Source organism: Phyllobates terribilis, unplaced genomic scaffold (genome assembly GCF_046119375.1).
Source record: "Phyllobates terribilis strain yellow unplaced genomic scaffold, ASM4611937v1 Scaffold_1__5_contigs__length_1240528914, whole genome shotgun sequence".
Taxonomy (NCBI): domain Eukaryota; kingdom Metazoa; phylum Chordata; class Amphibia; order Anura; family Dendrobatidae; genus Phyllobates; species Phyllobates terribilis.
Genome location: NW_027362761.1, coordinates 843,342,885 through 843,368,215, shown reverse-complemented (window position 1 = coordinate 843,368,215; position 25,331 = coordinate 843,342,885). Strand labels below are relative to the sequence as shown.

The 25,331-nt window shown below is 44.1% G+C and overlaps 1 protein-coding gene across 1 annotated transcript in view; it reads right to left on the bottom strand.

Annotated features, from left to right (window-relative positions):
- The window catches only part of PDLIM5 (PDZ and LIM domain 5), a 225,037-nt gene that overhangs the window by 6,807 nt on the left and 192,899 nt on the right, over nucleotides 1–25,331 (bottom strand). The window contains exons 18-20 of the mRNA XM_073638258.1: nucleotides 18,966–19,146; nucleotides 6,815–6,935; nucleotides 3,255–3,370 (exon numbers count right to left, since the gene is read on the bottom strand). Coding sequence (XP_073494359.1) covers nucleotides 3,255–3,370; nucleotides 6,815–6,935; nucleotides 18,966–19,146 — 418 coding nt within the window. The remainder of the gene's footprint in view (nucleotides 1–3,254; nucleotides 3,371–6,814; nucleotides 6,936–18,965; nucleotides 19,147–25,331) is intronic.

Here is a 25,331-nt window from a genome sequence, read left to right as displayed (position 1 = left end):
AAAACGAGCGCACATCCCTGCGCGAGGCAATAGCCTTCCGAAAAGCACGGATAGTGCAGATACCCGACCCCGCAAGGTACCAACCGCCAGACCCTTGGCCAAACCACATTGCAGAAAAGCCAAGAAGTTGGGAATGGAAAAAACCCTCGGGTTCCTTGACGATCCAGAACACCATGAATAGAAGGCCTCCCAAGTTCTGTGATAAATCCTAGTCGTAGCTGGACCTCTGGCCGCCCGCAAGGTGGCAATGACCTCGGCCGAAAACCCACGACGGGTCAATATCTCGGTCTCAAGTGCCACGCCATCAAACGAAGCGACTTCAGGTCCGGATGACGAATGGGCCCTTGGGTTAACAGGTCTGGGCGAAGAGGCAGTGGAAACGGAGGCGCCGCCAGAAGAGACACCAGCGTTGAATACCACGCTCTCGTCGGCCAATCCGGCGCCACCAAAATCGCCGAGATCTGTTCGAGTTTGATCCGCCTGAGCACTAGAGTGAGTAAGCATACCGGCGGAAACACGTAGATCAGCTCGAACTGGTCCCACGGGGCCACTAGAGCATCTACCGCCATAGCTTCCGGGTCCCTGTACCTGGAAATGAAGGTCGGGATCCTGGTGTTCAACCTGGATGCCATAAAGTCCACTTGGGGAGTCACCCAACGGGAGCACAGCAGTGCAAAAACTTCCGGATGAAGGCTCCATTCTCCAGAATCCACCTGCTCGCGACTGAGGAAGTCCGCCGTGATATTCAGCGCTCCTGGGATGTGAATCGCGGATATGGCTGGAACCCTGGACTCGGCCCAAACCAGGATCCGAGAGACCTCCATCATGAGTCTGGAACTCCTCGTCCCGCCCTGATGGTTGATATACGCAACAGCTGTCGCATTGTCCGTCTGAATCTGGACCGGTAGACCGCTCAAAGGGACCGTTCAATGTCGGAGACAGAGAAATATCGCTCTCAACTCCAGGATGTTGATCGGCAGAGACATCTCCAAACCGCCGAATGCAGCGGTGATATCCTGTAACGGACAAAAACGGCAGTCACCACCTGTACAGTAAGAGCGGCTGCCGCAGCAGCCGTTGAAGCACTCAGAACTTGATGAGCACTTACCCAGCTGAGCGCCACAGGGACCCCCAGGGATGTGTGGCGCCGTGGCCCTTTGCTCCCCCTCACGGCGGAGCGTGCAGGGACCCCACAGAAGCGGTGTGCGTCTCTGCCAGGGAGCGCCCTGTATCCCTCGGGGCCGGCAGGCTTCTGCGGGGACCTCCTTAGGGGGTACGCAGATCCGCCAGGGGAGGGTCAGGGGTCCCAGCAGCGCCGAAACCCCCCGAGACCTCTAGACCACGGGGGGTCCAGGTCTCCGGGAATGTAAAATAAAAAATTCTTCTGAGGAGCTGCAAAGGCAGCGACTATCCTCTGCGACCTCAAATTTTAAACTGAAGGACATGGAGTAGGAGGAGCCTAAGCTGGAGGGGCCAGTCGTCACTTTTTCTAATCTGAGGTGAACTATCCTGTGGGGCTCCGCCTACCCACTAGTAATAGATCTGTGTCTCCCTTCCTTCCCTTCTGCTGCTGAAAGACTGAAACAGGTTTTGCTCAAGAATATCCCTGTATATAGCACCATCCATCTTCCCCTCAACTTGGACCATTTTCCCTGTCCCTGCTACCGAAAAAGATCCCCACAGCATGATGCTGCAACCAGTGTTTCACTGTGGGAATGTTGTTCTTGGGATGATGAGCTGTGTTGCTTTGGCGCCAGACATAGCGTTTACAATGGTGGCCAAAAAGTTCAATTTTGGTCTCATCTGACCTTCTTCCGTACATTTGGGAAATCTCCCACATGCCCTTTGGCAAACGAGCCTTACAATTTTTGAGCGCAAGTAAAGGCTTTTTTTCTGCCTACTCTTCCGCAAAGGACACCTCTATGGAGTGTATGGCTTATTGTTGTCATATGGACAGTTACTCCAGTTCCTACTTGGGAACTCTGCAGCTTCTTCAGGGTTATCTTTGGTCTCTGTGCTGGCTCTCTGATAAATGCCCTACTTGCCCAGGCTGAGAGTTTTGGTGGGCGGTCCTCTCCCGGCAGGTTTGTTGTGGTACCATGTTCTCTCAACTTGATGATAATGGATTTTATGGTGCTCCAGGGGACCATCAGATATTGCGACAGATATATATATATATATATATATATATATATATATATATATATATATATATATATATATATATATATATATATATATATATATATATATATATATATATATATATATATATATTTTTTTTTTTTTTTTTCTTTAAACCCAACCCTGACTTGTACTTCTCAACAACTTGGTCCCTGACTTGTTTGGAAATCTCTGTTTTATAGTTATTTGATCCCATAAATGTAATTTATGCCTATATTTTTCTCACTTCACCAACTTAGACTATTTAGTCCAGCACACACAAATCAGATTACAAAAATAATTTAACACAGGTTGTAATGTAACAAAAATAAGTAAAAAGCCAAGGGGGGTGAATACTTTCACAATCCACTGTAAAAGAAAACAAAAAACAAAACTATACCACGGCTCCGACTGTGGGAATCAATAGCAGCAGCAGAAGCATCACTACTACTAGTGGATCAGTCATCTGGGAAGTTGTACACAGTAGAAGGATAATGTTCCCTTTTAAACAGTAACGCGGTCAGTTTAACTCACTGTTCTGATCAGAATAGTCTGCCTGATCTTAAAGGACTAAAGGGAATATTTTATTTGAACCTGAGGTCATTTTGGGATTATTAAGATTGTATTTGAGTTAAAGAGTTTTAAAAGGGTTGGGTACAGTCCTAAGAGACCTCAGAATATACACATCTTTTCAGGGAAATTGAAGTAATCTATTCACATTGAGAGGCAAAATCCAACTTTTGGGAAAAATTTGCCAAACCTGGTTATTTGATCATCTCTACTAATCAATGATTATATATTTTTTTATTAAAGGAAATGTGTCAGAGATAAAAAAAAACAAATTTAAAAAGTAGGTCTTAAGTATTTTTCTGGCAATTTTTATTATTTTTCATATCACAATCTGCAGTAACAAGAAATTTAGAAGCTTTATTGTAACTTTCACACTGGCTACTGGAGATATTCTAGGCCCAAACTTAGTTGAGACTTGCGACCAATAGGCAGATTGAATCTGATACATTCAAATAACATTTCATATTTTTGCAAATGTAACACACATATAGTAGGCTACTGGTATCTAATCGAATACTCACAGAGCAGACAAAGCAAGTGTTATGCCAGGTATGTCCAAGAGCTTCAAGGAATCGATCTCCAGCTTCAATAGGAAACTCACATCCATGACACATCGTACCAAACAAGGAATAATAATCTACGCAATTAAAAATAATTTAACAAGAAAAATCAGATGTAATAACAGTATGAAAAGATCAAAAAAAATTTCTTATATAAAAAAAATGCAGGGAAACACAAATTCAAGTCTTTCTGCTTAGGTTAACCTGACTAGTGTGTGAATTACAAGGAGAAAATGAGTAAATTGTTATCTGGAAAGAGCATGAACAGCAGTGATAGGATGCAGGCCTTTGCAATGAAATCACATTATTGTCCTGAGAAGCCCAGGGTCATCAATCTGCAGAGGAAAAGGCACTGCTCTACCTCACTACCACAATAATAATGACTACACTAAAGCATGAGAATAACTTACATTGGGGCCCACAATTCTCAGAGGAAAATATACTCTTCTAGTATATTACTATTTTTCAGCCCAGTTCCAGAACTTCAACTGGAGTAGGGAGAATCATATGTTAATGTAGTATCAATTACAGACGCTCTACTGAAAATATATAAGATCATTATCTAATGAAACTGTAGAATGAGAGAACAGCACATGCTGATTATCATTTCTTGTGAGCTATTTTTGCTACATCTGTACCATTTCTGTAAGACATCCAAGAAAAAATATTGCTCCCTAAAGCACTCAAAAAGTGATTTAGGTAAGGAGGAAGAACAGCAACAAGGAAATCCAATTTCCCATGTCTGCCCTCCAGAAATGAATCATCTGAGTGTCTGTCTACCTACGATTAGTAAACCAAGAATAAATTATATGTACACAAATACGACACATACATACAGTACAGACCAAAAGTTTGGACACATCTTCTCATTTAAAGATTTTTCTGTATTTTCATGACTTTGAAAATTGTACATTCACACTGAAGGCATCAAAACTATGAATTGACACATGTGGAATTATATACTTAACAAAAAAGTGTGAAACAACTGAAAATATGTCTTATATTCTAGGTTCTTCAAAGTAGCCACCTTTTGCTTTGATGACTGCTTTGCACACTCTTGGCATTCTCTTGATGAGCTTCAAAAGATAGTCACCGGAAATGGTTTTCACTTCACAGGTGTGGCCTCTCAGGTTTAATAAGTGGGATTTCTTGCCTTATAAATGGGTTTGGGACCATCAGTTGTGTTGTGCAGAAGTAAGGTGGATACGCAGCTGATAGTCCTACTCAATAGACTGTTAGAATTTGTATTATGGCAAGAAAAAAGCAGCTAAGTAAAGAAAAACGAGTGGTCATCATTACTTTAAGAAATGAAGGTCAGTCAGTCCGAAAAATTGGGCAAACTTTGAATGTGTCCCCAAGTGCAGTTGCAAAAACCATCAAGGGCTACAAAGAAACTGGCTCACATGAGGACCGCCCCAGGAAAGGAAGACTAAGAATCACCTCTGCTTCTGAGGATAAGTTTATCCGAGTCACCAGCCTCAGAAATCGCAGGTTAACAGCAGCTCAGATTAGAGACCAGGTCAATGCCACACAGAGTTCTAGCAGCAGACACATCTCTTCAACAACTGGAGACTTCGTGCAGCAGGCCTTCATGGTAAAATAGGAAACCACTGCTAAAGACAGGCAACAAGAAAAAGAGACTTGTTTGGGCTAAAGAACACAAGGAATGGACATTAGACCTGTGGAAATCTGTGCTTTGGTCTGATGAGTCCAAATTTGAGATCTTTGGTTCCAACTACCGTGTCTTTGTGCGACCCAGAAAAGGTGAATGGATGGAATCTACATGCCTGGTTCCCACCGTGAAGCATGGAGGAGGAGGTGTGATGGTGTGGGGGTGCTTTGCTGGTGACACTGTTGGGGATTTATTCAAAATTGAAGGCATACTGAACCAGCATGGCTACCACAGCATCTTGCAGCGGCATGCTATTCCATCCGGTTTGCGTTTAATTGGACCATCATTTATTTTTCAACAGGACAATGACCCCAAACACACCTCCAGGCTGTGTAAGGGCTATTTGACCAAGAGGGAGAGTGATGGGGTGCTACGCTAGATGACCTGGCCTCCACAGTCACCAGACCTGAACCCAATCGAGATGGTTTGGAGTTAGCTGGACCGCAGAGTGAAGGCAAAAGGGCCAACAAGTGCTAAGCACCTCTGGGAACTCCTTCAAGATTGTTGGAAGACCATTTCCGGTGACTACCTCTTGAAGCTCATCAAGGGAATGCTAAGAGTGTGCAAAGAAGTCATCAAAGCAAAAGGTGGCTATTTTGAAGAACCTAGAATATAAGACATATTTTCAGTTGCTTCACACTTTTTTGTTAAGTATATAATTTCACATCTGTTAATTCATAGTTTTGATGCCTTCAGTGTGAATGTGCAATTTTCAAAGTTATGAAAATACAGAAAAATCTTTAAATGACAAAGTGTGTCCAAACGTTTGGTCTGTACTGCATGTTCACTATACGTCTCTGATTAATATTTTTCAGATAGATAGAAAACCTAGCTATTCATCCATTTGTTGTCAAACTACTCCAGTCTTTTTTTTTTTCATCCCTTTGAGATCATGTATGTACGTGTAATGCATGTAAACATGAAAAAGGGGGGAAAATGGTCAGCTCACCCTTATGAAGATCCACTGCACGGAGACTTGCGGTGCAACACGACAATTGGAGTGAAAAGTGAATTCCAGCATCAGGGTCTTCCATAAAAAGCCATAAATTTGTGAAAAGAGAAAAAATATCCAAAAATCACAATACCACACCAACACCACTATAAAACCATTTAAAAACTAGTGATGAGCAAATGGGCTTGTTACTCGAGCATGACTAGTGTGCTCAGGTATGCACTGAGTATGGCGCGCGCTTGAGTGAAATGTTCGCATCCCCACAGCCACATGTTTCGCGGCTGTTAGACAGCCATGAAACATGTTGGGATTGCGACCGGGAAGACGCAAGCATCTAACTCAAGCATACCTGAGCACCCTTGGCAAACTCGAGTAACGAGCACTTGCGCTCATCACTATTAAAAACCATTTAAGTGGTTTTACAGTGGTGTGGAATTGCGATTTTTGAATATTTTTTCTTCTTTTTTCACAATAAATTTATGCTTTTTATGGAAGACTGATGCTGGAATTCATTCTCTTCTGTAATGCATGTAGTTACTGTGCACACTCACTGATCGACTTCTTCACCTGTTTTCAGCCCCTCTCCTGTCGTTCTGCCACCACGTAAAGGCTTTTGCAACCCGCTGCATCACTGTGTTCCAAAAGTCGCAGAGCCTTGTTCTGAATCCCCATAGAGGAGCATTGAGAAGATTTTAAGAAGTGATCTCTGCTTCACAAAACTGTCATTTGGCAGGTCACGGGATGCCAGAGGGGGGCTGAAGACGGCTACCGGTGAGTATGTGACTACATGCATTATACGTACATACTTGATCCCTAACAAAGGAATAATAAAAAAAAATGCTTGACTGGGGCTTTGAAGAGCTAATTAAGGATTTCTAGCTTTTGAGAAATACATACCAGTCTCACAATAAGGATCTCCATCTTCCAAATGGAAGACACTGTTCCGGATAGGAGTCTGACAGGCCACGCATACAAAACAGGAGACATGCCAGGTCTGCTTCAAAGCATTGATGACTTCCTGCCACGATCAAAAGAAGGAAGAAGTGTTGATCAATAAATGATTCGGATATAAATTGCGGACAGGGGGTTATTCTGTTCAGCGCTTGATATATTACAGAAAAAAAATGCTCAGCTTTCATTCCAGAGTCTCAAGAACTTGTTACATGAGAATCTCATTAATAATACAAGCACCCACAGCCGAGCTGATTCTTCATTTTCAAAAAGTGTTTATTTCTGGTAATTGTGCAGATTCATTTTCTGGATCAATACATTTATGATTTTCAAGGTGTCAGGATGTACAGGTAATACTAACCTTCAATAAGAGACATCAAAAATGACGTCAACAAAATACATAAAATGACCAAAAGAAAGTATGTACAGCCCTCCGAGAGCTGGACGGTTTACAGAATGTTGAAATGGTATGAAATGATATAAAATGGTTGTACACTGAAGCCATGGCTACAATAAGAAAGGGTGTGAGAAGTGCACTTCAAGTATTGAGGGGCTTACGGCATATGTAAAAAAAAAAGTGTTATGTCTATCCAGTGTTTACATTGGTTTGGTTTCTTTTTGTGCTTTTTACACATTTTAACAGGAAATATCTAGGTACTATCCTGCCAGGACGTTCCTTCTTAAACTTGTCCGGGATAAAACTTTTAGTTAACCAGAGTCTTGTAGAAGAATAAAATGGATAGAGCTGTTCCACACCCTTCCTGGCTCCAGCACGGCCTCTCTGCTGCTGCTCCGGTCGGGGTGGATAGCCTGCATCGGTGACGTCATGGCCACAGTGCAAGTGAAGTAGCCCATCACTGGGTTCATCTGCTTGTGCAGTCTACATCTGCAAAGCTTCCTAGCCCACTGACTGGCCGCCAGCATTCAAGAGCGTTGCTGACGTAACGTCACCACTGCAGAAAACAAACAACAGAGACCGGAGCAGAAGCAGAGGCAGTGCTGGAGTCAGAGAGGGTTAGTAACCACTCAATTTAATAATTTACACATCTACAAGCCTTTGGTCCTCCTTTGGGGACTTTTTTCCTTAAATGAATGTATTTTATGCTAAAATCATTTTTACAATTACATTTCATTACAAATTTTGCACAGTTTTGCTTTTACAGGCTCTTTGTTACCCGGCACATTCAACTTTAAATGTAGTCTGTGACCATAAATCAGCTAAGAGGAGCTTAGAAAAAGACAGAACTTATAAACTGTCCAGTTAGACTGTGAGAAGGAGCCACTGATGGATTCTCAGGTGAAGAGGTCGATCTATTTCTCATTTTTTTGCAGCTTTCCTCACAAACTCACCAGCACTTCTGTCCATAAAAATGGCTGCTGGCGGAAGAGCATGTGACTAGACCAGTTCACCAGCCTCCTCCAATAAAAAAAAAGCAGCTTTCCCCTGTGAAATGTTTTACTATATGAGGAGGCTGATAGACCGGTCTGGTCATGTTCTCCTCCACCAGCGGTCATTGTATGGACACAATTGCTGGTCAGTTTGTGAGGAAAGCTGCACTAACAAGAGAAAGTGGCCAACCTTCTTTACCTGTCAATGAGCTTGTTCTGACAGTCTAAGAGGAAAGTCTTTTAGCGGTCTTTCTCAGCTGATTTATGGCCACTTCATTAAAGTTAAATGTGCAGGAAAACCAAGAGTATGTGAAAGCCAAACACTGCAAAATATGTAATGAAACCCAATTGCAAAAATTACTGTAGCCCAAGATACATGTATTTAAGGGAAAAAAACTGCCACAAAAAGTGGACAACCCCTTAAACTAAAAGTTTATTCCAGACAACCTCTTTAATTATATCAACGCCATACTACATTTCCTTTTACTATTTGATGTATTGAATGCTCCCTTGTCTCTCACCTACACCCAAAGCGTAAAAGGGAAGCTGTGGGTGACTGATAAAATATAGTATTAGGCTATGCCAAGTGTGTGTGGTCCTATTAACACTGATGCTACCAGAACACATTTAAAAAACAATACAATGTGGTTTTCTAAAAGACTGCACATTTTGTCAAGTAAAAAAGATGAATGCGGCACTCAGCAATACTCATCTGGACCAGGAAGAAGTGCGTTACGTGTGACACTGCTGTTGTACATATTTCCTATTATAGCGTAATTTATTCCATGGCGCTTTACATGTGAAAGGGGGTATACATAGCAAAAACACTTACAATAATGTTCAACAAAACGTGACGGCGACTGGTACTGGAGGAGCGAGGACCCTGCCCGCGAGGGCTCACAGTCTACAAGGGATGGGTGAGGATACATATAAAAAAAAAATATGTATTTTGCATAAATGCCTAATAGATGTGTCCCATGTGCGGCAAATAGCCCAACAACAATACATAACCTATGAAAGAATAATGGGCATTCAGCAAATACAACACAAAAATTTGTTAAAAAGATTTAAATCTTTAAGGCAAAAAGGTAAAACGTTTCTTTCTTAAAATGTTTCAATATTTTTTGTGTTTGATTGCTGAACGCTTGTTATTCTTTTATAGGGCATATCATTTAATGGAACTGTAATAAAGCTACTGAATTATTTTGTATTTGGCGAGTGCCACAGTCATCTTCACAATAATTAACTCTCTGATTGAACAGTTTGCTGTTTTGCTGCGGAGAACGGGAACAGAAATAATTGTGCTGTGAATGCCGGTACTACTCTTGATGGACTTTCTAAAGGACTGCAATGGCTCTGCAAACGAGAGGCAATACAATAACACACAGAATTGAGGCCAGGGGGAAACAGCAGACACAAAACACTGCTCCAGTACACTAGGCTTAGATGGTCATGCACATCAGATGGCGGTTTGCAAATGCTCGACTGAAGCATCGTTTGGCCAACAGCCATCTCAGCCAACTCTCCCATACACAGGAGCGTTCGCTTGTCCAAGTGCTCCTGTGTTCTCTATGTGAAAACTCGTCAATATCGGCAGGTACAGTCGACTTTAGTCTAATGTGTTTGGGGGGCCCTAATACTATATTTTCGGTTTGTGCCAGTGTAGCACCCTGAGGATTCGGCTGCTACAGGGGTATTGCACCTCAACCCAGAGGTGTGATATTCCACTCCCGGGTAAGGATGGAGTGTGGAACTGAGCTCAGTTAGCTGCATGCACTACACACATCCCATTTCCGAGGAACAGACCGATGGTACTCCCACTAGAGAAATGTGCAGGTACGACAGTGTCTGTTCCTGGCTGGAGTGGGAGGGGGGTGGAACATCCCAGTAGTGTAGGGGCAGATAGGGGGAGCAGTCTGGGTAGTGCTAGGAGCTCATTGGGTGCTGGTCACCTGAGCTCACACAGAGGGAGTATATAAGGTGGGCACCATCTTAGGACAGAGTCTTTTGCAGAGTGAGGTCAGTCTGTCAGAGCAGAGGAGAAGAGCAGCTCCAAGGCCAAGAGAGAGAGAGAGGAGAAAGAAAGACCCAGAGGGGGAGAAAGAAGGAACTCCAAGAGCCCAAATTAGACCAGAGGGTGAAGAGTTGGCAACAGGGTACCGGATCCCAAGCTGGCAGAGGCTACAGCACACCTTAGCCAGGAACCGGAGGTCATGGGCAGGATCTGCCACGATCACCCACTAAATCCACCCAGAAGGCAGACCGGGAATAGGGTCAGGGAACCCAGAGACAAGGGTTTACCACCAAGAGGCCCGAGGGAGCCGGACATAGGTGGATCCCTGGTGGGGAAGGCCAGAGAAGAGGACAGGACAGAAAGGGAGCTCAGGACCACGCTCCAGAATCACCTGGGGGTTGGCTGAGTCCAGGACCTGGTGGACGCAGCACGGCTCGGGTGGTCACTTAAGGCCGGAGTGACCAGAACAACTGCAGTAAGTAAACAAACCCTGAACTGCACAGCCCGACTCCGAGTCTCATTTCCATCCTCGCTGCACCACCACAACCCCCATCCTCTGCAACTGATCCCCTGAGGCTATACCCCTCCCGTTGGGGGTTATACTACCAAAGCTGCACACATACCAACAGCCTCAGCGGACCCTGCTGCAGCGGCGGCCTTTTGACCGCAAATCAACGGGTGGCGTAGTCGACACAAAAGAACATCTAGTAACATCATAAGGACTGCCACACACTGAGCTTGACACCCTGGGCACGGACCGGGTCACAGCCACTCGGAGACTACAACCCCCATCTGATCCGGCTCCGGGTATCCCCAACAACACTGGCCCAGGGGGCGCGTCAACTTTGGCGTAGTCGGCAGGATAACGTGCCCGCAACAACCGGGTACTGCGTGCCTGAAGAGAAGTTCACCGTTACCTTAAAAAGAAGTCTCCCGCCGGTTCCGGAGGGTCCCCGCCATCGGGCCCCATCACAGGTCGTTTCCCGCCGATTGCCCGCCATCTGCAGCTTTTTCCCGCCATCCATGGAGTTTCCCGCCACTGGGAGACGATTCCCGCCATTTCCGAGGATTTCCCGCCTTGGAGGAGCGGACGCCATTGTGGGCGTGCCAGAGGGTGGCAAAAGGCCACCTCCCATCGTGGGCCAGGTCGAAGAATGGCGCCGAAAGCGGAAACCGCGCCCACCAACAGAGACTGTGATGCTGGAAGTGTCCATCAGCGTAAGAGAACTGCCCCTGGAACTGACAATCACTAAGTTGCCCCGGGACCACCCTCGATGTGGGCGGAGACAGAAGAAGAGAACAAAGATGGGTGTCGCCTGGAGCAGTCTGGAGAGAGCGCACCCGGAGACAAGACGTCTGGAAGAGAGTCCAGAGAGAGCGTACCCGGAGATGGAGGGAGAGTCAGGCAGCACCGACCCAGTGGTCAGGAGCCTGTTGCAGGTCGCCACTCCAGAAGGCCTGCTGGAGATCCTAGCACAGCTCCCCCGACACCGGGAGTGTGCACAGACCGCGCTGGAGGGCCTCGCACGGAGGATGGCCCGGGTGCAGCGGGAGACGTGGGCGGAGTGGAGCCGAGAGATGGCCCAGCAGACCGAAACCCGTCAGCGGAGCACGCCACCTGAGACGAGGAGACAGACCGCCTCTGAGGATGGCGCAGGAGGAATGAAGGCAGGAGACGGCGCCGAGAAGGGAGCTGAACGGACGGAGGCAGGTAAAGGGGACGTCTCTACCCCGAGCCGGGAAACCGCGTGCCTGCCCCAGCTCCCCGTCGCAGAGCCCGAAATTCCCCCTGCCGTGCCCGTCGCTGCATCGTCACCGCCGCCAACTAGGCCTCAACCGGAAACCGCGGCCGCGACCCCTGTGACGTCACACGCCTCGACCTCGAGCGTGGCCAAGCAGGAAATACCACCGGCCTGGTCGCAAGGCCTAGTACCCCCGGGCGCCGCAATACCAACAGCGCCCCCTACCTCCGCGGAGCCACCGGCCTGGTCGCAGGGCCGAATAACCCAGGGCGCCGCCGTTCTTATGGTGCCCTTTGCCTTTAAGGTGCCCCAAGCCTGGTCGCAAGGCCTGGTCTACCCGGGCGCCGCTACCATCAACGCGCCCTCAACATCTAGAGTGCCGCACCTGGGTGAAGATCTATTCGACCAGCATACGTGCCCGGATGGGCAGCCCTTTGTATGGCCCCAGGAGTACATTCAGCTGGAACTCCAGAGAGCAAGGCCCATGTGCGAGCCCCTGATTCCGGCTCCGAAGCCCGTAAAGAGGACCTCGCCCCCGCTGGAGGAGGCACAGTTCGAGTGGGACCCCACTGGAGAAGACCTCATGGGGTTCACTCAGGAGACTCGGGCGGCCGCAGCGGAACGTGCAGAGTGCTGCCGGCAGCAGCTCGAGGTCTTCGAGAGGGAGCGGAGAGAGAGGCGGGTCCGGGAACAACAAGCGCAGATAAGGAGCGCGGAGCAGAAGAGCCGGACCAGGAGGAATCCCCGTGCAGCTCATGGTCCCCCTTCCACCGGGACTGTGATAAAATTCAACATGCAGCACGGATGGGGCTTTATTAGAGGCCATCATACCCCCGGCGACGTCTTTGTGACCCGCAGAGACGTAGAAAGCCATCTGCCGGAGGGACACAGAGGTCGTGACCTGTATGTAGGGGACGAGGTCACCTTCACCCGGCACAAGTGTGCCAAAGGACCCTACGCCCTCCATGTGCATCGCCTGACGGAGGAGGAGCTGCGGTGTGAGGAGGAGCAAGAGGACCCGGACGGGTCTGAAGAATCTAAAGAAGGAGCAGGAGGACGCCGTCGTTGAAGTACGGTAGAGAGAGACTGTATAAAGTTGCCCGTCGGGGTACCAAGAACTGTTACTTATTTAAAATATGTTCCCCGTTGGGACCAGCCAAGAGTGAACTGTTAACCCCGTGTGTCCCTAGTTCCCAATACCTGGCCGAGGACTGAGAGCGGCCATAATTCCCTTGTATATAGTTGCGCTTTTTAAGGCGCCCCCTACCGGTTTTATAGGAAACTGTTTTCTTCCAAAAGAGACTGTCGCACCTTACCCGGTCACAAGTTGCACCGTGGCCGGAGGAACAAGAGTGTTATTTATGATAAGTTTTATATGAAAAGTTTATGCTGATAATATATGATGTTTTATATGTTTATGTTTTATGAAAAAAAAAAATGTATGTTTGTGGATGTTTATATCTTACAGCCCGAGGACATGCTGTGATTTACCAGGGGGGAATGTAGCACCCTGAGGATTCGGCTGCTACAGGGGTATTGCACCTCAACCCAGAGGTGTGATATTCCACTCCCGGGTAAGGATGGAGTGTGGAACTGAGCTCAGTTAGCTGCATGCACTACACACATCCCATTTCCGAGGAACAGACCGATGGTACTCCCACTAGAGAAATGTGCAGGTACGACAGTGTCTGTTCCTGGCTGGAGTGGGAGGGGGGTGGAACATCCCAGTAGTGTAGGGGCAGATAGGGGGAGCAGTCTGGGTAGTGCTAGGAGCTCATTGGGTGCTGGTCACCTGAGCTCACACATAGAGGGAGTATATAAGGTGGGCACCATCTTAGGACAGAGTCTTTTGCAGAGTGAGGTCAGTCTGTCAGAGCAGAGGAGAAGAGCAGCTCCAAGGCCAAGAGAGAGAGAGAGGAGAAAGAAAGACCCAGAGGGGGAGAAAGAAGGAACTCCAAGAGCCCAAATTAGACCAGAGGGTGAAGAGTTGGCAACAGGGTACCGGATCCCAAGCTGGCAGAGGCTACAGCACACCTTAGCCAGGAACCGGAGGTCGTGGGCAGGATCTGCCACGATCACCCACTAAATCCACCCAGAAGGCAGACCGGGAATAGGGTCAGGGAACCCAGAGACAAGGGTTTACCACCAAGAGGCCCGAGGGAGCCGGACATAGGTGGATCCCTGGTGGGGAAGGCCAGAGAAGAGGACAGGACAGAAAGGGAGCTCAGGACCACGCTCCAGAATCACCTGGGGGTTGGCTGAGTCCAGGACCTGGTGGACGCAGCACGGCTCGGGTGGTCACTTAAGGCCGGAGTGACCAGAACAACTGCAGTAAGTAAACAAACCCTGAACTGCACAGCCCGACTCCGAGTCTCATTTCCATCCTCGCTGCACCACCACAACCCCCATCCTCTGCAACTGATCCCCTGAGGCTATACCCCTCCCGTTGGGGGTTATACTACCAAAGCTACACACATACCAACAGCCTCAGCGGACCCTGCTGCAGCGGCGGCCTTTTGACCGCAAATCAACGGGTGGCGTAGTCGACACAAAAGAACATCTAGTAACATCATAAGGACTGCCACACACTGAGCTTGACACCCTGGGCACGGACCGGGTCACAGCCACTCGGAGACTACAACCCCCATCTGATCCGGCTCCGGGTATCCCCAACAACACTGGCCCAGGGGGCGCGTCACCAGCATTTTACAATAAGTCATGAGAATAAAAATAGAAATCATAAACAAAAAACATAAAAATGCATTCCCATTTACAGACTGAGGTCTGATAACTTCACAAGCATTGCACCCTTACATCCCCATCCCACATCATTCAGCAGAGCTATGGAGGTACCTGCACATCTGTTGTCTATGCTTAGCAAATTGCTGCTTCTTTGCTGTACTCTACAACTGTACCTTTAAAAAGCACATCTCAATGGATTGCTGGTCAAATAGTTAGGAAATGTGTTGAGACTGGTAGAAAGAAAGATGAAGTGTTACAAGTTTCCTGCACTCTTACAGATGACTATTCCAGCTGGTCTGGATCTGCCGTCGAATAAACATTAGTAGCAGACAGTTGATTAACGTCACATCAGAAATGGCCAAAGTCTTTGCAGATTTCATCTGACCTATGTATTAAAAAACACAATGCATGCTAAAGTGAGGTGCCTTTATTTATTGTATAATTTATGGTTCCTCCATGATAATTTCCAGCAACATGAGCAAAAGGCACGAAAACGTCATCTATCTACTGCTTAGAAAGAAGCACTAGGGAGCATTACTAATAAGCCATCTACCTTATGTTGTCATCCCAACCAACAAGGATAGTCTGCCTGAGACTTAGCTTAGGACAGCCACACAACACTGCAGCCTAATTAAATCTCTATTAAGCACTTGATTTGCAGATAAGGCATTCTGGCTTACACAGTCCTACACCTCTAAATCATTAGACAAACACCAGATCCTTGCAGCTCAAATATCTCCCTCCAGAAAATAGATAGCCCGCAGTGTCTGAGCAGTCTGGTGCATATGTGATTGAAGAGAATCACCATTAACACGTGCCAGAATATCCATGGTTGGAGACAGAAAGAGAATGATAAAACCCGCACAGCCATTTGTTGGGAATCATGCCCAAATATTAGAATACATTCATAGAATACATGTACTGTCTCGTAAAAACGACAAAGTAAAAAAAAAAGAACAAAGGGAAGAAAAAATGTGTTCAAACATCTGAATGGTTTAAAAAAAAAAAAAAGAAATGAAAGTGGCACATTAAACATTGTTCATTTACTTTTCATTAAATGACTTTTCATTCTTCTGTAGCACATCGCTCTACTGCCTCCCAGCTTCCTTCTTGGGGTGGGGCGTGGAGGCAGCTCAGAAAAGCAGCAGGCTGCGCATGCGTGCAATATGGATAATAAAGGATCTTGGACAGGTTAAAAAGGCCTTAAGATCTTCTTGCACATAGATCAATGGGAGAACGCTCTTAGTTACGCCTATGCATCTAATATCTCCATGTCGCTTCACAAATCATTTTATAAACTATTTGTCAGATGGTACTATACGCCAACTAGACTATCCCACATTAATCCAGATAACTCTCCTTTATGCTGGAGGAAGTGTGGACTCCCTGGCAATCTCCTCCACATATTTTGGAGCTGCTCAAAAATCAAAAATTTATGGAATCAAACTTCTCTCATTGAGGGAGAATGGCCTAAAATGTACATATGCTTCAAATATATCCATGCCCTTACATGAATTGTATTATAAAATTTACACCAGATGGTATTATACCCCAATTATACTTGCACAGGTAAACCCAAATTATTCCTCTCTTTGCTGGAAGAAATGTGGTCATATTAGTGACTTATTTCATATTTACTAGAATTGTCCAAAAATAAAAAAAAACTATGGAATCAAGTTTCTGTGTTAATTAACAAAGTGTTTAAAATTAATCTTAAGATATCCCCTCAAAATTGCTCTTCTCTCACTTAAAATGGAACAATGTGACCCAGCATACAGACCTTTAATGATTCATATTTTTCTTCTTGTTAAGAATTTAACTGCTTTTTTTGGGGGAAAAAAAAAATCAGCTTTCCCCAAAATTTCAGATATTGAGAAAATTTCAGCACAAAACCTACGAATCTAAATATGCCACAGTAAATAATCTATATGGTAAATACTTGAAAAATGGAAACCTTGGGAACTTTCTTTTCCTAAAAATGTATAACAATACCACAATAGTATAAGTAACTTCCAATACCTCAGTCATATTACTGTTAGATATTTGTTGTATTTTTAAGTTTTTGTTTTTTTTGTTAATTTACTGTATTTGTTGGGTTATATTATATGAGTGTACTAATAGCAACATTATAATCTGAGTTCTCTCCTTCTTCCTTATTTATTCCTGGTTTCCCCTCTAATAAACACAGTGCATTGTGAAAGTATTTGGCCCCCTTGAACTTTTCTACCTTTTGCCACATTTCTGGCTTCAAACATAAAAATATAAAATTCTAATTTTTTTTTTTGGGAAGAATCAACAACAAGTGGGACACAATCGTGAAGTGGAATGAAATTTATTGGATATTTTAAACTTTTTAGAAAAAAACCCCGAAAAAACTGAAAAGTGGGGTGTGCAATATTATTCGGCCCCCTTGAGTTATTACTTTGTAGCGTCACCTTTTGCTGCGATTACAGCTGCAAGTCGCTTGGGGTATGTCTCTATCAGTTTTGCACATCGAGAGGCTGAAATTCTTGCCCATGTCATTTTTTGGGCGGGTCCCCCATTTTAATAGCTAGTAAAGGCTAGGTATTCAGCTGGGGGCTGATATTAGTAGCCTGGGAAGCTCCGTGGGTATTACCCCCTTCCCAGGCTTCAAACATCTGCCCCAGCCGTCTGCTTAACCTCCGCTAGAGACTAAAATTACGGAGAACCCCACGCCAATTTTTTTTTAATAAATTCTTTATTTTAACACTAAATGACAAGTACAGTAATCAACACTATCACTGTACTTATTATATATGTGACTGATATGTTTCTATCTATCTAATCTATGAGTGATGCTCTATTCTTTCTGTTCTAAATTGTCTGGTACCGGTGTATGCTGCTGATGAATTGCCGGCCGGCTTTTTTAAAGAGACGGGTGCATGAAAATCGGAGGGCACTAGTGTGTTCCAAGTGCCCTGCTATGTTTTTCATGCACCCTCCTATATACCCTGCCTGCCTGTCTGCCTATATATTCTGCCTGCCTGACGTTTAATTGAGCACCGTTCCCATCGATTTGGGCAATTTTTGACCTTCTGCAGACCGCCGGGGGGGACCACCAGAAAAATGCTCAAGTTTCCCATAGACTTACATTGGGCTCATTGCTCGGGTAGAGCACCCGAGTATTTCAATGTGCTCGACCCAAGCATTTTAGTGCTCGCTCATCACTAATAACTATGTCTCTATAATATGCTTTGTGGACCTTAAGATATTGTGGACACATGCTATATTTATTATATTCTATCAAGGAGTACTTTCTAATATACAGGTCGTTCTAAGAATGTTCATAACGTTAATCGACAATAATGGGCAATCTATATGTATGCTGTGGTTGGTAGCCACGTATGCTATATATTTTTTGCTGCTTTAGGTATCTATCCCTTCCTATTAATTACAGGAAGCAGTCTAATGCCTTTCCCCCCAGAGAATCCTTTAAGCTACGCCCCCCTTAGTAAAGACCATAAAAAGGTACATATTGAGTGCAACAGGAAAAGTGCTGCTGAGAATAATGACAGCCTATGAGTGAGCGCAGAACAATCTATTAGTGATCGTTCAGACCAGGGCTGTGGAGTCGATAAGTCAAACCTCTGACTCAGACTCCTCAATTTCCATGACACCGACTCCACGACCCGACTCCCTCATAAATGGCTCATGTTTAAGTGATACATTTACTGTAGCACAGATTCATCTCAGCTAAAAGTCTAGACCCTTAGATCAGGAATAGGACAGACATTTATTTATAGGACATTACATAACTTTCCCAAATTCTTATGAAAAAAAATAATCCCCACAAACTGCATTGAACTACTGTACCCAATTTATTATATATTTTAGGAGTTGGGGTCGGTCCATTTTATACCGACTCTGATTCCGACTCCACCAAAATGGACACCGACTCTGACGCCAACTCCACAGCCCTGGTCAGAGTGCATTGGGTCTAAACAGGCTATTAAAGGACTGGCAGTTGTTTAATGCATAAAGTGTAAACCCAGCTTAAGATGCCCAGAGTTAGCATAGAGTAGGAGCAGCTGCCCTGATTCTGTCTTAGATCGATCAGCATAAACCTTGTGTCAGATTATCTTTAATAAATTGTATGCAGTTTGTATTGTGAGATCTGGTGACAAATCAATTTAAAGGGGTTATCCAGGCTTTTCACAAAAAAGTCTGCAAGTCTTGAACTGCTACTTACACCAAGAATCTTTCTCTGACAGCGGGCACAATCTGGTGCAAAGAACTTCTCATAGCATATTTCACAATACAGCGAACCTTTCTCTTGAACAAATCCCATCTCGGCCATGCTCATCTTGCAGTGAGCACAATTAAATTCCTCTGGATGCCAGGACTTCCCCAATGCCAACAAAAATGGACCTCTGGTATAAAATAGGTAAAGAGAAAAAGAAAACACATTAAAATATATATCAAGTGTGTATCTACAGTTTTCTAAACTAAAAGATTATAAAATCAAATTTTGCTGTACTTTTTGTGTCAAAACTGGAGACCATCTACAGTTTAAGCATACATGGTTTGATTTCTACCTGTCTAATTTATTTTTTCAAAAACGTTCCCACTATAAAAGGTCTACACTTCAATCACATTTAATAGCTTTGGTTTTAAATTCATTCTACTGGTTTACAAACGAGAACCAACTTCAATGGGAGAAACCTGTAAGTCACCTGCAATGGCGCTGGAAGAAGGCAGTCGGGGGGTGGCACAGGTCTAGTCTCTTCTCCGGCTATGTTCCCAGAATAGACATGTCAAGTGTATTTTCTCTGAACGCAGAAGCATCCAAGCTCTGATTCATGCTGCCTTCAGTTTGGGCAGCAAGAATCATCTCACAGGTTCCGATGTTTGGAAGCTTGCCTAAATTTGAAATGGAACAGTCTTGGCTGGTGCATGCCAAATTCACATACATTTATGTGACATTTCAGTAAATCTTGATCCACGTTCCATCACCCAGGGCTCAGTGTTTTCGCACACTGAATAACTGATGTATTGTTTTGGCCTGATGAACTTTGACTATTTGAAACCAAATGGTTTAGAGGACCAATATTTTAGTACAATAGTCCCTGATGTTTGGTGGTTTTGAAGGGATGTGCAGAGGTTTAATGGCTCAGTTCATGTTAGCTAGTAATCACTCAGTAGATACTTTGAAGGGATTTTCAAGGAAAATGCATTGATAACCAATTCTCTGAGCATCAGTGATTGGACGGTGGGTAGTGCGCCAACCCTTCAGGCCCTCCCAATCAGGAGTTTAGCCCCACTTGAGTGTATAATACCAGGCACAGGTGTATGCATCCTCAAAGCACTGCTATTCCTAGGTAAACATCAGAGGGGCTTTGGCACCTCTTTAAGTTTGTTAAAGACCCCCACCACAAACTCTCCAAAGTTAATTTGTAAAACAGTAAAAGATACATATGACAACTGCAGTATTTACAAAGAATTAAAACAATATTTCTCAGAATAAAAATCACCTCGGTCTGAAAGAGAAATGAAAACTGTGACCTAACTTGATATCTTCCATCCTCTGTACAAGCACCTTCATACACCAACATCCTTCAGCCATGTACAGCCCAACAATAGCAGTCCTTATGTACAACAAAGTGCTCTCTTCTTTCAGTGTCAGCACAGCCTAATTTAACCAAATCATTAACAAAGGAGTGACACTAAAGAAGACAAGTTTTCCTGTTCCAGACGGGATTGAGTTTCCATCTGTATTAAAAAGACAGGCATCGCTACTTACAAAAATGGAACCTGGAGAGCGTGGAAATGCCATGGAAGGCATATCAGAGGCAAAATAGGATACAAAAGAAAAAAGGTTCCTGCAACAGAATCCAGCACAATGATGGCTCTCTAAAGATTACAATGCTGACATTCTCTGGTCAGAGCACCAGGTTCAACTCCAGGTGAATAAGGGATTATGTAGAAGTCAGAATAATCAGATTCCTGCTCTATATCACCTAGCCACAAATAAGGTCAGAACACGTTAGCATGACAAATGTTAGCCTTCCTATTAGAATGCAGAAGCTGGAGTATTTCACTGGTGCGTGATGTTGTCTAGTAGAGACATCAATATGGGCCAGTCAGTTATTCATTATCAAACCACTCTGTTGTTCATTATTGTAGTTGCATAAAGGATTAATAAAAGCAAGTGTTGAGCTACAAGAGTCGCATCGTTCCTTTGTGGCAGCTGGACCAGGGTCCTGCAGACTTCCTCAGCCAGCACACAATGCATTCATCCTCTGTGCCTCTTCTGATTACTAGGCCCTCAAAGTCATGATGTCGTAGCGTGACTACATCATGACTTTGTGGATGCCTAGTAATCACATTATGAACGTAGACAACGGACGTCATCCTGTGAATCATTTTTTATCAACTCTAACAAAAGTATACGAAATGGCAATAGGATGCACATATCGGTCATTTGAGTCCAAGAGGTGGTCCTGGCAATATACATAGCTTTAGACAGCGCCAATGCTAAGAGCACGAATTATGCATTCCAAAAATTGTGCAATAAAATTGAATTTGAGCATTTCCATCTTCAATAAAGTAAGGGGTTCTTCACAGTAAGAGCAATTCAGCTGGATGAGTCGTCTACTGCTTAAACCAGTCATGCCAATACAAATACCAGATATCTAGAAAACAGCAATATCAAACATTTGTCGTGTGCTTTTCTCACACAGCTAACTTAAAGAGTTGCATGGAAATTCGATTTCTCACATGGAGAGATGTGAATCCAAGAAGTCAGAGGCTACCATTTTGGCTTTCATCTTCCAACACCTATTTAGGAAACCAATTAACCTTTCAGTTGTTGGAGTGTGGGAGGAAACCATCACTAAATTGGAGGAACACACAAACTCCATGCACGTTTCCCTAGGTCAGATCTAAGCTTAGTGCTGCAAGGCAACAATTCTAACACCTGCGCCACCATACTGCCGATAAAAGGAGCAGGCACTTATCTCGTGTCCCAGGCTCCTATGGTAGTTGTCCAACAGCCTGCAATTAAGGACATTGCCTACAATTGTGTTGTACCCATCTTGTGTCTTAATCTTGTGTACTGCAGCACAGTCCTTTATAAAAAAATAATGTAGAAGTTTGGTGTATACTAGTTTTAGTTGATGTACCATGTCTGGGTTGTCTGCCATCTTGATTTCTACTTCCATTTTGATTATGGTTTCCATAATGCAGACTACATTTCCCACGATGGCACTCTCATCATAAATGCTCATGTTCCTATCTAAGTTTTGCCAGAGATAAATCTGTGACAGGCTCAGTGTATCCTGTCTTCAGCCTGTCTTACCCAATCTATCACTGTTCTCTTATATAAACAATATGTACCAAACAGGTCAGATTTATAAAACTGCCTAAAAGGAAAACTTTGCCTTTGTTGTCCATAACAGTCAATCATGGAGCAGGATTTATTTCTCAAGAGAAGAATACGAAATGAAAACTGCTCTATTATTGGATGAGAAACATAAAAAGCAGCCATACCTACCAATACCTGATCACAATACTAATACACTGCAGGACACAGCAGTAAGACAGGTACAAAATAGCGGTGAACAACCACTCATACACCGATAATCCCTAGGGATAATGATTAGTATTTTAGGTGTACATAAGTAAGGCTTGTATAAAGTGCTAGTCATACAGATATGTGTAGTGCACCATGTCACCTTTTAGCCTGGATGATAGGGTGTGTAAGTGGCTGTTCAGGCCTTTTATCATGGAGGTCCGCTGCATCATTTTATACATTAGTATTGTGACCAGTTATTGGAATGTATGCCTGCTTTATCTCGTGTCCTTTCTAGTGAATTGTGTATTACTGACTGCTATGAGGAGCTATTTATCTTTTATATTGTTTCATAAATCTTCCCCAATATCTTTAGATGCATGGGAGGACATACAGATGGTCAGGGATGGTGGGGCTGGGTGGGAAGGGGCCCGAGTAGCTGCAAGGAGGGATTTGACAGGTGAGGTCATCCTGCAGACCACAGGAATTCAGAGAGCAACTTTTTGCCTATATATATTAGCATCTGTACCGGACGGTTTGTCCGACTTCATTACAAGAAGTTGGGTTATGTGATCTGAAGGGGGGGTGGACGTACAGAGGTGACATGCAATAAATTACACACTAAAGTATTGAAGGTGTATATGCATTAAAAGTGCAAAAACAAAAACACCAGTGTGCTTTTTCAGATAGGTTGGAGGAAGGTTCAACGTGACGGACTTGTCTCTTTTTCAATATGTAGCTCACGGGTCAAACACCTCAAAGAAGTTTTCTTCTTACTTATTACTCATCATCCTCAATGAATCATGTATATAAAAGGTATAATGAGACCAGAGCGAGCACTTGGTTAAATCACCTATACTGCAGTAGTATTTCAGTGAAGGGTCCTTGTAAGTAATCTAAAGACACAATAAATATTTAATTAATGAAAAAGTCAAAAATGAATAATTAACTGTGCTAAGAAACAAAGGACTGTTATCTAAGTAATCATGTCTGGCTGGGTATTCTGTTGAGTAAAGCATCCATGTCCTGGATGTATTTTGGCTTTAAAACAGGTGTTCTGAGCGGTCACTTGATACAACTGCCCGCTGTACTTCAAGGTACCCAGCCTGCCAGGCCATGAACTGTAATTGCATGAGGCAGCCAGCTGCAGCCATTTAAAATATGATATCAGGCAATCAAACATCACATTGTATACAGTATAAAGCCGCAGAGAAGTTATACGCATTGTTCAAATGCAAGGAAAACTAGCAATACATGAAGGCGGGGGAGGGATGGAGTAATCACTTCATTAAAACATACTTTCATGGTTCTCGTTTAGAGATGCACTTTAAATGCCCAAAATCAAAAACAATACAACAGTCACATATTAATAAATCAGAGGTTGAAAATGGCCAGAGTTTGGCAATTACAGTCTACTTACTTAGAGAAACCAACCATTTTTATGCATTGTTGCATTGATATTTTTTACAAAAACACTAGAAAGCGGAGCCAAACCAGCTGCCAACTTTGAAAGCTTCTAAGTAACTGACAATTATCAATAACCAAGTGACAGATCATCATCAATTGCTAAGAAGCCAATCTGAAAACATTCAGAGGAGGCAGCTTGGTTTGCTCCATGTGGGTGTCTCTATCACAGTGTTAGGCTATGTTCACATGTCCAGTAGTGATCAGTTAGAACAGATCAAGCAGTAATCCGTTGGCAAAAAAAGTTGTGCAGAGACACTTTAATCTGTTTTTAAATAACTGATCTCTGCTGGATCTAGTAAGCAAAAAACGGATCAGTTACGAATGAAAGAAAAACAGATGGATAATTAACGGATCCGTTTTCCACAGACCTCAAGGTTAAAAAAAAAAACGGATCCAGCAGAGATCAGTTATTTACAAAAATGACTAAAAAGTGTCTGCACAACTTTTTTGCCAACGGATTGCTGCTGGATCCGTTCTAACTGATCACTACTGGACATGTGAACATAGCCTTAAAGAGGTAGTCTGGTCTAAATTGATAAGTCTGCAATCGCTCTGTGACTGCAGACATATGAACCCCCCCAACGCATGTACTGTGTGCTGTGAGGATTTGCCGGTTTCTGTGCCGAGACCGGCGGCTACGTATGCATTATACATACTCCCGGGTAGAGACCGTGTAAGGGGCGCGGCTCGCTTGTATTGATCGAGTCCGGGTTTAGTCTAGTGATGCGGCCATCCAGTGGGCGAAGAATTGCTCAATACAAGTGTATGGAGCGAGGCCGTGCCCACAAGACTGGTTCTGCCAGGGAGTATGCATATTGAATATATCACCACCGTTCCCGGCTCAGAAAACAGGAGTCACTGCAAACTTATCAATTTAGACTGGACAACCCCTTTAATAGTGCCTTCCCCCATTGAACTAATCAAGACCGCCATAAAATGCACAGTGCCGTGTTTGAAGAAAGATACACAAGGTGGACAAAGAGCAAACAACGATCAGAAAGCATGGAAATGTTAGTATATTATTATGATTGGTTGAGCAGGCATTTCTGACTTTTATGGTGTATCAAAAATAGACAAAGCTAGAAATCGAAGACAAGGGGAAAAGTGCTCACAGGGCATCATCATATAAACCAAAATTCAGGTGGTAGATAACCCTGTGAATTGGTTCGCTCACCTTCGTGTGTGGTGTGGAGGATACCGGATTCGTGTGCCATAGATTGTTTAAAAGTAAGATGATTTTATCATGGATGTGCAGTATCTATGCGTTTCAAGGTTGTACTAACATCTACAGCATAAAACAAGAAGAAACTAGGGACTAGAACTTACCGAACAGAGGGAACTGGGTAAGCATCAGGATAGGGGATTGTTGAGGATCAATAGCAATTCATTTATTTTTTAAATCAGTCTGAGCCCTCTGAAAAATAGATTGTTATCTGCTATACAACCCTGTCAATGTGATCTAACACGTAAAACTTGAATATACAAGTGTTGCATCTTATTTATTTTCCTACACTTTGTTATTCCTACAAATGGCACACGTAGTGGTGTGTTATTAGTATGTTATGAGCAGTTCTCCTA